Raw genomic sequence first — 13,237 nt, 5'->3', positions numbered from 1 at the left:
GATTACAAGCATGAGCCACCATGCCCGGCCGAGTGACAACTAATTTTTATAAAAAATTATTTTTTAGTTAGCTGGGTGTAGTCCCAGGTACTTGGGGGGCTGAGGCAAGAGGATTGCTTGAGCCCAGGAATTTGAGGCTGAAGTGAGCTATATGATCACACCACTGCATTCCAGTCTGAGCAACAGAGCTAGGCCCTCCCTCCAAAAAAGAAAAAAAAAAAAAAAACATAAACAAGAAGTAGTGAGAGAGCAGGACTGTAGCAGATTGGTCAGGAGCCACTACTGTTGTCTCATGTAATCCTTAACAATGTCAAGACCTGTTCTGTCCTTTCTGTTGCATCACAGAGACTCATTAGAGTCAGACTCTTTACAGATGTCTGGGAAGGAAAGTTTTTTGTATGTGTACAAATTACTGTACTTAAAAAGAGCTTTGTGAGGCCAGGCACGGTGGCCCCTGCCTGTAATCTCAGCACTTTGGGAGGCCAGAGCAGTTGGATTGTTTGAGCTCAGGAGTTCAAGACCACCAGCCTGGGCAACATGGTAAAACCCTGTCTCTACCAAAAATACAAAAAAATTAGCTGGGTGTGGTGGTGCATACCTGTAGTTCCAGCTACTTGGGAGGCTGAGGTGGGAGGATTACTTGAGCCTAGGAGGTAGAGGTTGCAGTGAGCTGAGATCACGTCACTTCACTCCAGCCTGGGCCACAGAGCCAGACCCCCTCTGTCACACACACAAAAAAGATGGCTGGGTATGGTGGCTCATGCCTGTAATCCCAGCACTTTGGGAGACAGAGGTCAGGCGTTCAAGACCAGCCTGGCCAACATGGTAAAATCTCGTCTCTACTAAAAGTACAAAAATTAGCCAGCCATGGTGGCATGCGTCTGTAATCCAAGGTACCCAGGAGGCTGAGGCAGAAGAATTGCTTCAACCTGGGAGGTGGAAGTTGCAGTGAGCTAAGATTGCGCCATTGCACTTCAGCCTGAGTGACAGAGCCAGACCCCCACCCCACCCCTCCCCCCAAAAAAAGAAAGCTTTGTGAGTAAGAATTCTCTGTTCAGAACTTGGTTGACGTAATGTATTTCTCCTGGCTTGCCTGCTAGAGAACTTCTATAAGGCGGTTACTGCCTAGTCAAAACCCTCAGCTGATTATAGTTTTAGGGTTATTGGTGTTGGGAAGAGCACTGGTGAAAATGGCAGGAGTACATTTCTAGAGGTGAGAACCTTAATATCCCTTATCTTAGCTCTAATATGTCCCTCAAATGAAAGATGGCATTGCCTATACTTCTACCATTTCTAATCATAAAATGATTTGCAGCTGAAACGTTTTAGCCTCATAGCAGTGAGGCTTTATCACTTGAAAGAATTGTTCTTTGAGTGACTTTATCCCATTTAAAGATTTAGCTCACAAATTGTATTTGTCCATATGCCTTGGAAGCTACCGTCCTACTACGTTTTGTCCATATGGACATTTTGCGAGGAGTCCTTTGGGCTTAATTTCAGATGGTAGAGTCTGGGTTTTTTGTTTGTTGGTTTTTTCTTCCTTAGATCTTGAAAGGTAGACAGAGGAGTTTGCTTTCCCTGAAGAAGCATGGATGATAACTCATTTGCCTGCTTTAATTCTCCACTTTCTTTATTGTTTACAGGTCCTAAATCTTTGCTTAAATTGATAAAAGGTGCCTTTTCATCTATCCCAGTAATCTTTAGTTTTATAGATTTTGAACAAAATTTGAATCTTGAATCAATGGACCAGTCTGTTTCTTGGATGTAAACAATAGTGTACATTTTGAATGGCTATTTCTCATTTGCACGTGAAAGATGCTTAATTGTAGGTATTTCTGTGGTAAAGTAAATCTGATTTCTACCTACCTTTATAAGAGTGCCATCTGCTTTTTAAAAATAAACTTTTAATTTTAGAATAGTTTTAGATTTACAGAAAAGTTAAAAAGATAGTACAAAGAGTACCCATACACCCTGCACCAAGTAGTTCCCTCCATTGTTAGCATCTTACATTGTACTGCGGTGCACTCATCACAGGTAATGAAACAGTATTGATACATTGGATTAACTAAAGTCCATGTTTATTCAGATGTTTTTAGTTTTTACTTAATGTTCCAAGATCCATTTCAGGATGCCACATTGTAGTCAGTCATCATATCTCCTTAATCTCCTCTAGACTGTGAGAATTTCTCAGACTTCGCTTGTTTTAAATTCCTGTTAGTGGCCATTGACAAGCATCGCTCAGTTAATTTGTGTTGCCAGAATTCACTCTGCCATATTATAAACCTGAAAATCCATGCCTATAGTCCCAGCCTCTTGAAAAAAACAAAACAATAAACCTGAAAGTCTTGTCTTCTATGCTGGATACTCCCTTGACCTCTTTTCTTTGAGGTGGTTTATATTAAATAAGTTAAACTGAGACTTCAAAGCTGATTCATAATTTTCAAAATTCCTATAGGTTTCTAGAGGTGTTTTTTTTTCTAACCTCATAGCTAATAGTTAAGAAAACTATTAACTGGGCAAACCTATAATCAGAGCTTATTTTTTGCCACTTAGATCATCTCTGGGTTAAACTGGCCTAGTGAAAATAATTGAATTTTCAGAGTATCTCTGAATGCCTGTCTCTACTATGACTTTTAAAATTTTACTCCTTATATTTAAGATATATAGAAAGCAGTGGTCCTCACAAATCATCTTACATCTTTCTAAAATGGGAAGGACTCATATTGGTTAGGAGAAGGATGATGAGAGCAACATTTTGTTACTTAGATTAGTGAGATTCCTGGGCATGAATTAGGAATTGAATGGATGTGGAAAGGGGCAAATGGGACCTAGAAATAGGAACGGTGATAAGCACAGAAAGAGATGGGATGCTGAACACTGCCACCACTAGATGCTCATCCCTGGGCTCGCAGGGCCCAGTACAAGGTTTGGCATATAGCACGTGATCAGGTATTTGAATGAGTGAATGAATGAATGAACAAATAAATGCTTCCATGCACATAACTTGTTGAATGGTTCAACAGAATTGTCAACAAGAGCAGTTTCTCAAAGAAAGGATAGATGTTAATTGCTTGATGCAAGTGTGGTTTTCCTGAATCTGTTTTTCCTGAATCTGTTCATTGATTTGTCTGTATTCTACAGAAAACATCAGTTGTGAAGAGAAAGCCAAAAAGAATGCCAGCAAGCCTCTACTGGATGAGATTGTGCCTGTATACCGACGGGACTGTCATGAGGAAGTATATGCTGGCAGCCACCAATATCCAGGGAGAGGAGTCTATCTCCTCAAGTTTGACAATTCCTACTCTTTGTGGAGGTCAAAATCAGTCTATTACAGAGTCTATTATACTAGATAAAAATGTTACAGAGTCTGGAGTCTAGGGTTGGGCAGAGGATGGCATTTAATTTGGAAATTTCCTTTGACTTTTGTGGAGCATTAGAGTCAGGGTTTACCTTACTGATTTTGGTCTGATGGTTTGTGAACTCTTGCTGGGAATCAAAATTTCCTTGAAACTCTAGCATTCAGACTTTGGGGCTAAAAGAGATTCCTCAGACTCATCCAGCCTTTGGGTGCTGACTAGCAGAGTCACTAGTGGATGCTGAAGTTACATGAGCTACATGTTAAATATTTAAAGCCTCCAAAATAAAACACCCCAACGTTGACCTTGCCCGCCTGATGGTTAGTCCTTTGCTGCCTGCTCCATATGTCTTATGAGAGCCCGTAGTTACAGTGCCCTCTAATTTGAAATCCTTAAGTTAATAAGGCTATATCAGGTACAGCTGGCTTTGATTAAAGATCATTTTTAAAACTTAAAAACTCAAGACCTCACAGATTATTTAACAGAAAAAGAAATGGCCTCAGTTTGATCTTGTTCAGAATGACCCAGATTGTTTTTGCTTTGGGTATAGCTGTTTTGTTCAGAGTTACATTGCAGAGAATTATTTTCTGAGATAATCTTAAACTAGAATGTTCAAAACTAATTGATAATTGAAGTATCAGGATACATAGAACACCTCAGAGATTTTTCTTCAGGAGCTTCCACAAACTTTGAATCCTTGTATCTTTATTTGTTATTCATACTACTAGCAGCGAAATACAGGTTTTTCATTTTGTTTTGATTTGGCTTCATAGAGTATCTCAAATTGAAATTTTTCTGCACAAAAAATACAATTAGGGATTTTGTAAATTCAAATTGGCACCAACTGAATTAAAAATACTTAAGATCATTTAAATATAATTCAGCATATGGGAAGTAACATTGCACTAATATGGAAATCACTGCCAGAGACAGTCTGTTTTCTTTTACTTTGTTAGTACTTAGTCACAAACCCTACTTATTCCAGTTTGGAATTACTTATTAAGGAAAATTGGAAATACGTATGCCCATGCTTAAATTTTATAGCTTTAATTTATATTATTTCTTTATTGGCAGGAAGAGGTACACCTTTGTTTTCCTTACTGAAAACAAACATGGATTAATTGCCTCAAATTTGTATAAGTGATTGGCTAGTCTAGAGATTATTGTTTTCAGAGGGATAGTGGTATAGATAGAACATGGCAAAGATGGCAATATATACTTAATGTTGTTATTACATGTTGCTGAAATACTTAGATTTTTAAAATTTTAAATCATAAATCACTTTTTTGTTTTGTTATTTTTCTTTTGTTCATAAATAACTTTTTATAGGAGGATTTCCACTGACTAGCTGCAGTATATTCAGTTCACTGCATACGGGCTATTTGAGTTTTTTGTGTGCTTTATTTCTTTCTGTCTTTTAATACCTGGTTTTGTACTTACCTGACTCTTCTCTTTTGGTTGTTTAGAAACTGGATTATTTTTTCTTAAGCAGGGCTTAATTTGTGTTTTTAAATTTTGATTCAGAAGTAGCCCCAGCTCATAGGTGTCCATGCTGTTACATCTAGAACATTTGTCAGGCTGTCAGCTCTCATGTACATATGGTATAGAAAACATGGAGTTAGGTACTTCCTGGATTTTTTTTTTTAATGAGAAAAATACTGTATTAAAAATGTAAAATAAACTTTTAAAAAGCAGGCACTAATATATATTTCTTCCAGCCTTTGATTACAAATTTGTTCGTGCACATGTTAAGATGAATTATCTCCTAAAAATATCATTGTTCTTGGGAGCAGTATATGTCACTTTACATAGCAGCGGTTCCTGTCCTGTGTTCACGTCAGAATATTTTTGGTTTTAAACTTTTTTTATTGCCTTTGGCTGCTGATTAGTACAGTACAAGTGCGATTTCAAAAAGATCTTGAAAATAATATATTTAATCAATTAAATGTTTATCAGTAACTTGTTGATGTTTTATTAATACAGTTATTCTCTGAAGCATTAGTACAGTATTTCAACATCCAGGTAGGAGAAAAAGAAATGTTTTAAATATCTTTATTTTAAAAGGCTCTAGTTGCAACAGACTCCTTCTGGCCTATTATTTAGTTTTATTGTTAATTACCTTACTGACTTAATATAGATTTAAATTTTTTCAGACTTTTAAATGCAAAGGATAGCACTGATTTTTCTTATTGAAAATGACGGGGTTATAAAGTTGTTTCCCTACACTGCTGTGTGCATAGTGTGTTCCATGAAATATGTGGAGCCAGCAGACTTTAATGGATGGCGGGAGATGGAGCCCTGACTCAGGGTGGATGATTGCAGAGCAGTTGTCAGCAAGTGTCTAGTCAATGTGATGTGGAGTCCCAGAACCAGGTTGCTACATCCAGATGACCCCACTGATAGGCAGGGTAACTGGCATGTTTAATTTTTTTTCCTTTGGAATCTGGGAAGACAGATGAGGTATTTTTGCTGTGTGGGATACCATAAAGCCAGACTGCGGAAGCATTAAGGAGAGCAGTTGATGTAAGCACCTCTTGGAAACCATGCTACTAAGTCTTGACCATCTATCTGTCTTTTGGTGCAAGAGAATCAACCGGTTCAAAATAGTAAGTAATTGCTAATAATTCATTAGGGCTTAAAGTTCAACAGTCAGTGGCCAGGTGTGATAGTGCACACCTGTAGTCACTTACTCAGGAGGCTGAGGCGTAAGAATCACTTGAACCTGGGTTGCATAGGTTGCAGTGAGCTGAGATCGTGCCACCACACTCCAGCCTGGGTTTGTTTGGGGGGGGAGTTAAATCTACAACTCCCCTGGGGAGAGGGGGGTAGTTCGATCTACAACCAAAGCCATCTGCTTCTCTCCCCGGCTTTTTCTTGGTTCAGCACTTCCTGTCTGCAACCTAAAAACGTGCCTGTGTGTCTACTTGGGGTAGAACAGTTCTTCATTTTCATTAGATTTTCAAAATATGTGTGAATTAGTATTAGACTTTTGTCTCACATATATCTGCCTAGTTTTTAATGTTCTTAAAAAAATTTTTTTTCTCTTTTTTTTTTTTTTTTTTTTGAGACAGGGTCTCTGTCACCTAGGCTGCACAATTTCAGGTCCCTGCAGCCTTGACCTCCTGGGCTCAAGCAGTCCTCCCACCTCAGCCTCCCCAGTAACTGGGACTATAGGCACATGCTTTGGCATGCCTGACTAATTTTTCTAGTTTTTTTAGAGCTGGGGTTTTACCATGTTGTCCAGGCTGGTCTCAAACTCCTGGGTTCAAGTGATCCACCCTCTTCAGTCTCCCAAAGTCCTGGGATTACAGGCATGAGCCACTATTCCTGGCCTACTTAACTTTGTTTTTTTTCTTCTTTCTTTTTTTTTTTTAAGATAGTGTTTCACCATGATGGCCAGGCTGGTCTTGAACTCCTGACCTCAGGTGATCCACCCACCTTGGCTTCCCAAAGTGCTAGGATTACAGGCATGAGCCACCACACCCGGTTACTTAAGTTTTTTTTTTTGTTGTTGTTTTTTTTTAAAGACTGATTGGCTTATTGTTCTTTAATGGTTTTATTTTGAATTTATTATATTGTCATTATTTCAAGTCCTTATTTTGCTTGATATCTTTTTTTTTTTTTTTTTTTTTTTGAGACGGAATTTCACTCTTGTTACCCAGGCTGGAGTGCAATGGCGCGATCTCGGCTCACCGCAACCTCCGCCTCCTGGGTTCAAGCAATTCTCCTGCCTCAGCCTCCTGAGTAGCTGGGATTTCAGGCACACGCCACCATGCCCAGCTAATTTTTTGTATTTTTAATAGAGACGGGGTTTCACCATGTTGACCAGGATGGTCTCGATCTCTTGACCTCGTGATCCACCCGCCTCGGCCTCCCGAAGTGCTGGGATTACAGGCTTGAGCCACCGTGCCCGGCCTTGCTTGATACCTTTTGTAATGAAACACAGAATGACTAGCTCCATTTGACTAGTGATCAGGGTATCCTAATTTGGTACCAGATACCTGACTTTTTTAGAATTGACACTTGGCTTTTGAACTCAGTTCAGTCATGCGTGGGGTAAAGGTATAAACTGGAGCAGTTAACTGTAGCTGTAGTAAACACTGTGTCTGGTTGCTTACTTCAATCTATAATGTACTGATGACTTGAAAGTTTTTTCTGAAAAGAGCCAAGTATAAAGTATGTTGGCTGGGTACAGTGGCTCACACTCGTAATCCCAGCACTTTGGGAGACTAAGGCAGGTGAATCGTCTGAACTCAGGAGTTCAAGACCAGCCTGGCCAACATGGTGAAACCCTGTCTCTACCAAAAATACAAAAAAGTAGCCAGGCATGGTGGCATTCACCTGTGATCTTAGCTACTCGGAAGGCTGAGATGGGAAGATCACTTGAACTTCGGAAGCAGAGGTTGCAGTAAGCCAAGATTATGCTACTGCAGTCTAGTCTGGGTGACAGGGCGAGATTCTATCTTTTTTTTTTTTTTTTTTTTGAGACGGAGTTTCGCTCTTGTTACCCAGGCTGGAGTGCAATGGCGCGATCTCGGCTCACCGCAACCTCCGCCTCCTGGGTTCAGGCAATTCTCCTGCCTCAGCCTCCTGAGTAGCTGGGATTACAGGCACGCGCCACCATGCCCAGCTAATTTTTTGTATTTTTAGTAGAGACGGGGTTTCACCATGTTGACCAGGATGGTCTCGATCTCTTGACCTCGTGAGCCACCGCGCCCGGCCGGAGATTCTATCTCAAAAAAAAATTTTTTTAAAGTATGTTAATGGCAATCTATAAAATAATATATATATATGTTTTTTTGAGACAGTCTCACTCTGTTGCCCAAGCTGGAGTGCAGTGACGTGACCTCGGCTCACTGCAGTCTCTGCCTCCTGTGTCCAAGCAATTCTCATGCTTCAGCCTCCAGAGTAGCTATGCCACCATAAGGGGCTGTTTTTTTTTTTTTTTTTCCCCCCCGAGACGGAGTCTCCCTCTGTCACCCGGAGTGGAATGCAGTGGCATGATCTCAGCTCACTGCAACCTCTGCCTCCCGGGTTCTAGCTATTCTGCCTCAGCCTCCCAAGTAGCTGGGACTACAGGTATGTGCTACCATGCCCGGCTAATTGTGTTTTGAGTAGAGACAGGGTTTCACCATGTTGGCCAGGCTGGTCTTGAACTCCTGACCTCAACTTATCTGCCTGCTCCTGGCCTCTCAAAGTGCTAGGATTACAGGCATGAGCCACCTGCACCCAGCCTTCATGTAGATTTATTAAACTTTCATGGTTTGTGCTTTTCGTATCTTTGGTTTGAGACAAGGTCTCTCTGGAGAACAGAGGTGCAAGCTTTGAACTCCTGGGCTCAAATGATCCTCCCACTACAGCTTCCCAAAGTGCAGGCATGCCTATAAGGCATGAGCCACTGTGCTTGGCTTTCCCTGCTCTTCAGATTCTTCAGGTAGAAACTTAGGTTATGGATTTAAGCCCCACCTCCACCTTTTTTTAATTCAAAGCTAAAAACTTTTTTGAGTGTTGCTTTTTTCTGGGGGGTGGAGGGGGATGGAGTCTCACTCTGTTACCAGGCTGGAATGCAAAGGCTCGATACTGGCTCACTGCAACCTCCACCTCCTGGGTTTAAGAGATTCTCCTGCCTCAGCCTCCAGAGTAGCTGGGACTATAGGCAGGCGCCATCATGCCCAGCTAATTTTTGTATTTTTAGTAGAGACAAGGTTTCACTTGTTGGCCAGGATGGTCTCAATCTCTTGACCTCATGATCTGCCACCGTCAGTCTCCCAAAGTGCTGGGATTACAGGCATGAGCCACAGGCGGCCAGTCGAGTGTTGCTTTTTTACATCTCATAAATTTTGATATGTTGGGATTTTGTTTGCCTTTGGTTTAAAATATTTTTTCTTTTTTTGAGACAGTGTCTCACTCTTGCCCAGGCTGGAGTACAGTGGCACGATCCCAGCTCACTGCAACCTCCACCTCCTGGATTCAACTAGTTCTCCTGCCTCAGCCTCCCAAGTAGCTGAAATTACAGGCATGCAACCATCATGCCCAGCTAATTTTGTATTTTTAGTAGATAGGGTTTCACCATATTGGCCAGGCTGGTCTCGCACTCCTGATCTCAGGTGATCCACCTACCTTGGCCTCCCAAAGTGCTGGGATTACAGGTGTGAACTACCATGCCCAGCCCAGTTTAAAATATTTTCTAATTTCCATCCACGCTCACAGTGGCTCACAGTGGCCTCCATACACTTTGGGAGGCCGAGGTGGGCGGATCACCTGAGGTCGGGAGTTCGAAACTAGGCTGGCCAACATGATGAAACCCCGTCTTTACTAAAAATACAAAAAATTAGCTGGGCGTGGTGGTGCATGCCTGTAATCCCAGCTACTCGGGAGGCTCAGGCAGGAGAATCACTTGAACCTGGGAGGTGGAGGTTGCAGTGAGCCAATATCTTGTCATTGCATTCCAGCCTGGGCAACAAGAGCAAAACTCTCTCTGTCTCAATAATACAAACATATATGTATATATTTTTTTCTAATTTCCTTTGTGATTTCTTCCTTATTACATGGGTTATTTAGAAGTGTTAGGTTCCATGTATTTGAGCATTTCCCAAATGTTTTTCTGTTGTTGATTTCTAATTTATTTCTTTTTTTTTTTTAATTTACCAAGACTTGTTTTATGTCCAAGAATGGTGTCTCCTAGTTAACGTTCCATGTTCACTTGAATAGAATGTATAACCTGCTGTCATTGGGTGGAATGTTCTATAAATGTCAGCCAAGTTAAGTCGGTTGATAGTGATGGTAAGTTCTGCTTGTTCTGTCAATTACCAAAATAAGAGTTTTAAATTCTTCATCTAAATTATAGATTTGTGTCCCCCTCTTTTTTGGTCATTTTTGCTTTATTTATTTTGAAGTTTTCTGTATGGCTTCTTGATGAATTGACCTCTTTATTATTATGTAATATATCTCTTCATGTCTGGTTATATTCCTTGTTCTGAAGGCCATTTCATCTGGTATTAATGTTGCCACTCCTGTTTTATTTTGATTAAAGTTCACATGATGTATCTGATTCCATCCTTTAACTTTTTTATTTTACTTTTATTTTTTTGAGACAGGATCTTGCTTTGTTGCCCAGGCTGGTCTCTAACTCCTGGATTCAAGCTATCAATCCAACTAGGTCTCCCAAAGTGCTAGGATTACAGGTATGATCCACCATGCTAAACCTATTCATCTTTTTACTTTTTAACTTAAAATGGGCTTCTCGTTGACAGCATATAATTTGAGTCTTTTTAAAATCCAACCTGACAGTCATTTTCTTAATTGTCATGTTTAGATAATTTACATTTAATGTAATTATCAATGTGATTGGATTTAAATACACAGTTTTGCTATTTTCTCTTTGTCCCATCTGTTCCTTTTTGTTGTTGTTGGGATGGAGTTTTGTTCTTGTTTCCCAGGCTGGAGTGTGGTGGCACGATCTCGGCTCACCACAACCTCCACCTCCCAGGTTCAAGCAATTCTGCCTCAGCCTCCCTAGTAGCTGAGATAACAGGCACGCACCACCAAGCCCGGCTAATTTAGTATTTTTAGTAGAGATGGGGTTTCTCCATGTTGGTCAGGCTGGTCTCAAACTCCTGGCCCCAGGTGATCTGCCCACCTTGGCCTCCTGACGTGCTGGAATTATAGGCCTGAGCCAACGCGCCCTGCCCTCATATGTTCTTTGGATTATTTTTTCCCTCTCGTATGGCCTTCTTTTGGATTTTTTTTTTTTTTTTGAGACGGAGTTTCGCTCTTGTTACCCAGGCTGGAGTGCAATGGCGCGATCTCAGCTCACCGCAATCTCCGCCTCCTGGGTTCAGGCAATTCTCCTGCCTCAGCCTCCTGAGTAGCTGGGATTACAGGCATGCACCACCATGCCTAGCTAAATTTTTGTATTTTTAGTAGAGACGGGGTTTTACCATGTTGACCAGGATGGTCTCGATCTCTCGACCTTGTGATCCACCTGCCTCGGCCTCCCAAAGTGCTGGGATTACAGGCGTGAGCCACCGCGCCCGGCTGGATTATTTTTTATAGATCTATTTTATCCTTCTGTTGACTTGTTAAATTAGTTCTTCTACTTTTAGTTTTTTTTTAGTGTGCTTGGATCCAAAATATACATCTTTAACACAGCAAAGACTACTTTCAAATATATTATTCCACTTCACATACGGCATAAGAGCATTACAACAGGCTGGGCATGGTGGCTCACACCTGTAATCACAGCACTTTGCGGGGCTGAGGTGGGCAGACGGCTTGAGGCTGGGAGTCTGAGACCAGCCAGGCCAACATGGTGAAACCCATCTCTATATGACAAATACAAAAATTAGCCGGGTGTGGTGTTGTGCTCCTGTAATCCCAGCTACTCAGGAGGCTGAGACACAATAATCACCTGAACCAGGGAGGCAGAGGTTACAGTGAGCCAAGATCACACCACTACACTCCAGCCTGGATGACAGAGCAAGACTAAGTCTCAGAAAAACAAAATGAACATTACAATAATATATTTCCATTGGGCCGGGCGCGGTGGCTCAAGCCTGTAATCCCAGCACTTTGGGAGGCCAAGGTGGGTGGATCACGAGGTCAAGAGATCGAGACCATCCTGGTCAACATGGTAAAACCCCTTTTCTACTAAAAATACAAAAAATTAGCTGGGCATGGTGGCGTGTGCCTGTAATCCCAGCTACTCAGGAGGCTGAGGCAGGAGAATTGCCTGAACCCAGGAGGCGGAGGTTGCGGTGGGCCGAGATTGTGCCATTGCACTCCAGCCTGGGTAACAAGAGCGAAACTCCGTCTCAAAAAAAAACAAAAAAATATATATATACATATTTCCATTGCCTCCCTACTGGTTTAAGAGGGAGCTGATACTAAGAGTAGATTTTTGCCTGGTCTTTTATATGAGAGGGTTTGCTTCCCTTCTCCAGTGGCTTAAAGTTTTTGCTTCATAGAAAAGGGTTCCAGGAAAGGGTGTTCCTGCCTGTCCTTGGGATCAGCTGATCATTTCTACTTGTCTGTGCTGCCAAGGGTGACTCTCCCCACCCTCCTGCTCTGTACCACTGGTAGCCCATCCTGGGAAAGTGCAGGTGACTGTGATTCCGCGTCAGGGTCTCTGCTGTTCAAAATTGATGCCCCAACACTTGACCTTTACGAACTGTTAAAACTGTAGCTCATTTCTTCCCTGTCTCCAGCAGCATGACCCTCTTCATCCATGAACATGGTGAGGCATGGCAATGCATCCTTTCTCTGTGGGGATGGGCTCCTCACACTTGAGAATTCAGTTTGCTCAGTTGCCTTTGCTCCAGCTCTCAGATGGGCCCAAGGAATGTTATGATTTTGAATATTATCTGGTTTTATCTGTTTTTTTTTTTTGGGGGGGGTGGGTTTTTTTTATTTGTTTGAGACAGTCTCACTCTGTCACCAGGCTGGAGTGCAGTGATGCGATCTTGGCTCCTGCAACCTCCAACTTCCAGGTTCAAGCGATTCTCCTGCCTCACCCTCCCCAATAGCTGGGATTACAGGTGCATGTCACCATGCCCAGCTAATTTTTTTTTGTTTTAAGTAGAGATGGGGTTTCACCACGTTGGACAGGATGGTCTTGATCTCCTGACCTCGTGATCTGCCCTCGGCCTCCCAAAGTGCTGGGATTACAGGCGTGAGCCACCATGCCCAGCCTTTTGTTTCTGTTTTCAGTTAGTCTTGCTCTGTTGCCCAGGCTGGAGTGCAATGACATAATCTTGGCTCACTGCAACCTCCGCCTCTTGGGTTCAAGCAATTCTTATGCCTCAGCCTCTTGAGCAGCTGGAACTACAGGTGTGTGCCACTATCCCTGGCTAATTTTTGGTTTTTTTGGGGGTGGGGGGAGA

At 41.9% G+C, this 13,237-nt stretch overlaps 1 protein-coding gene and 1 pseudogene across 1 annotated transcript in view; both read left to right on the top strand.

Annotated features, from left to right (window-relative positions):
• The window catches only part of ACBD3 (acyl-CoA binding domain containing 3), a 48,104-nt gene extending 37,697 nt beyond the window's left edge, over positions 1–10,407 (top strand). Inside the window, exon 8 of the mRNA XM_010341032.3 lies at positions 3,142–10,407. Coding sequence (XP_010339334.2) covers positions 3,142–3,353 — 212 coding nt within the window. The 3' untranslated portion in view covers positions 3,354–10,407. The remainder of the gene's footprint in view (positions 1–3,141) is intronic.
• On the top strand, positions 3,392–10,407 carry LOC104651763 (uncharacterized; annotated as a pseudogene).
• Positions 10,408–13,237: the final 2,830 nt, after the last annotated feature.

The sequence above is a fragment of the Saimiri boliviensis genome, chromosome 14, assembly GCF_048565385.1.
Source record: "Saimiri boliviensis isolate mSaiBol1 chromosome 14, mSaiBol1.pri, whole genome shotgun sequence".
Classification (NCBI taxonomy): domain Eukaryota; kingdom Metazoa; phylum Chordata; class Mammalia; order Primates; family Cebidae; genus Saimiri; species Saimiri boliviensis.
Note: the sequence above shows the minus strand (reverse complement) of the source record. Positions and strands in the feature narration are given on the sequence as shown.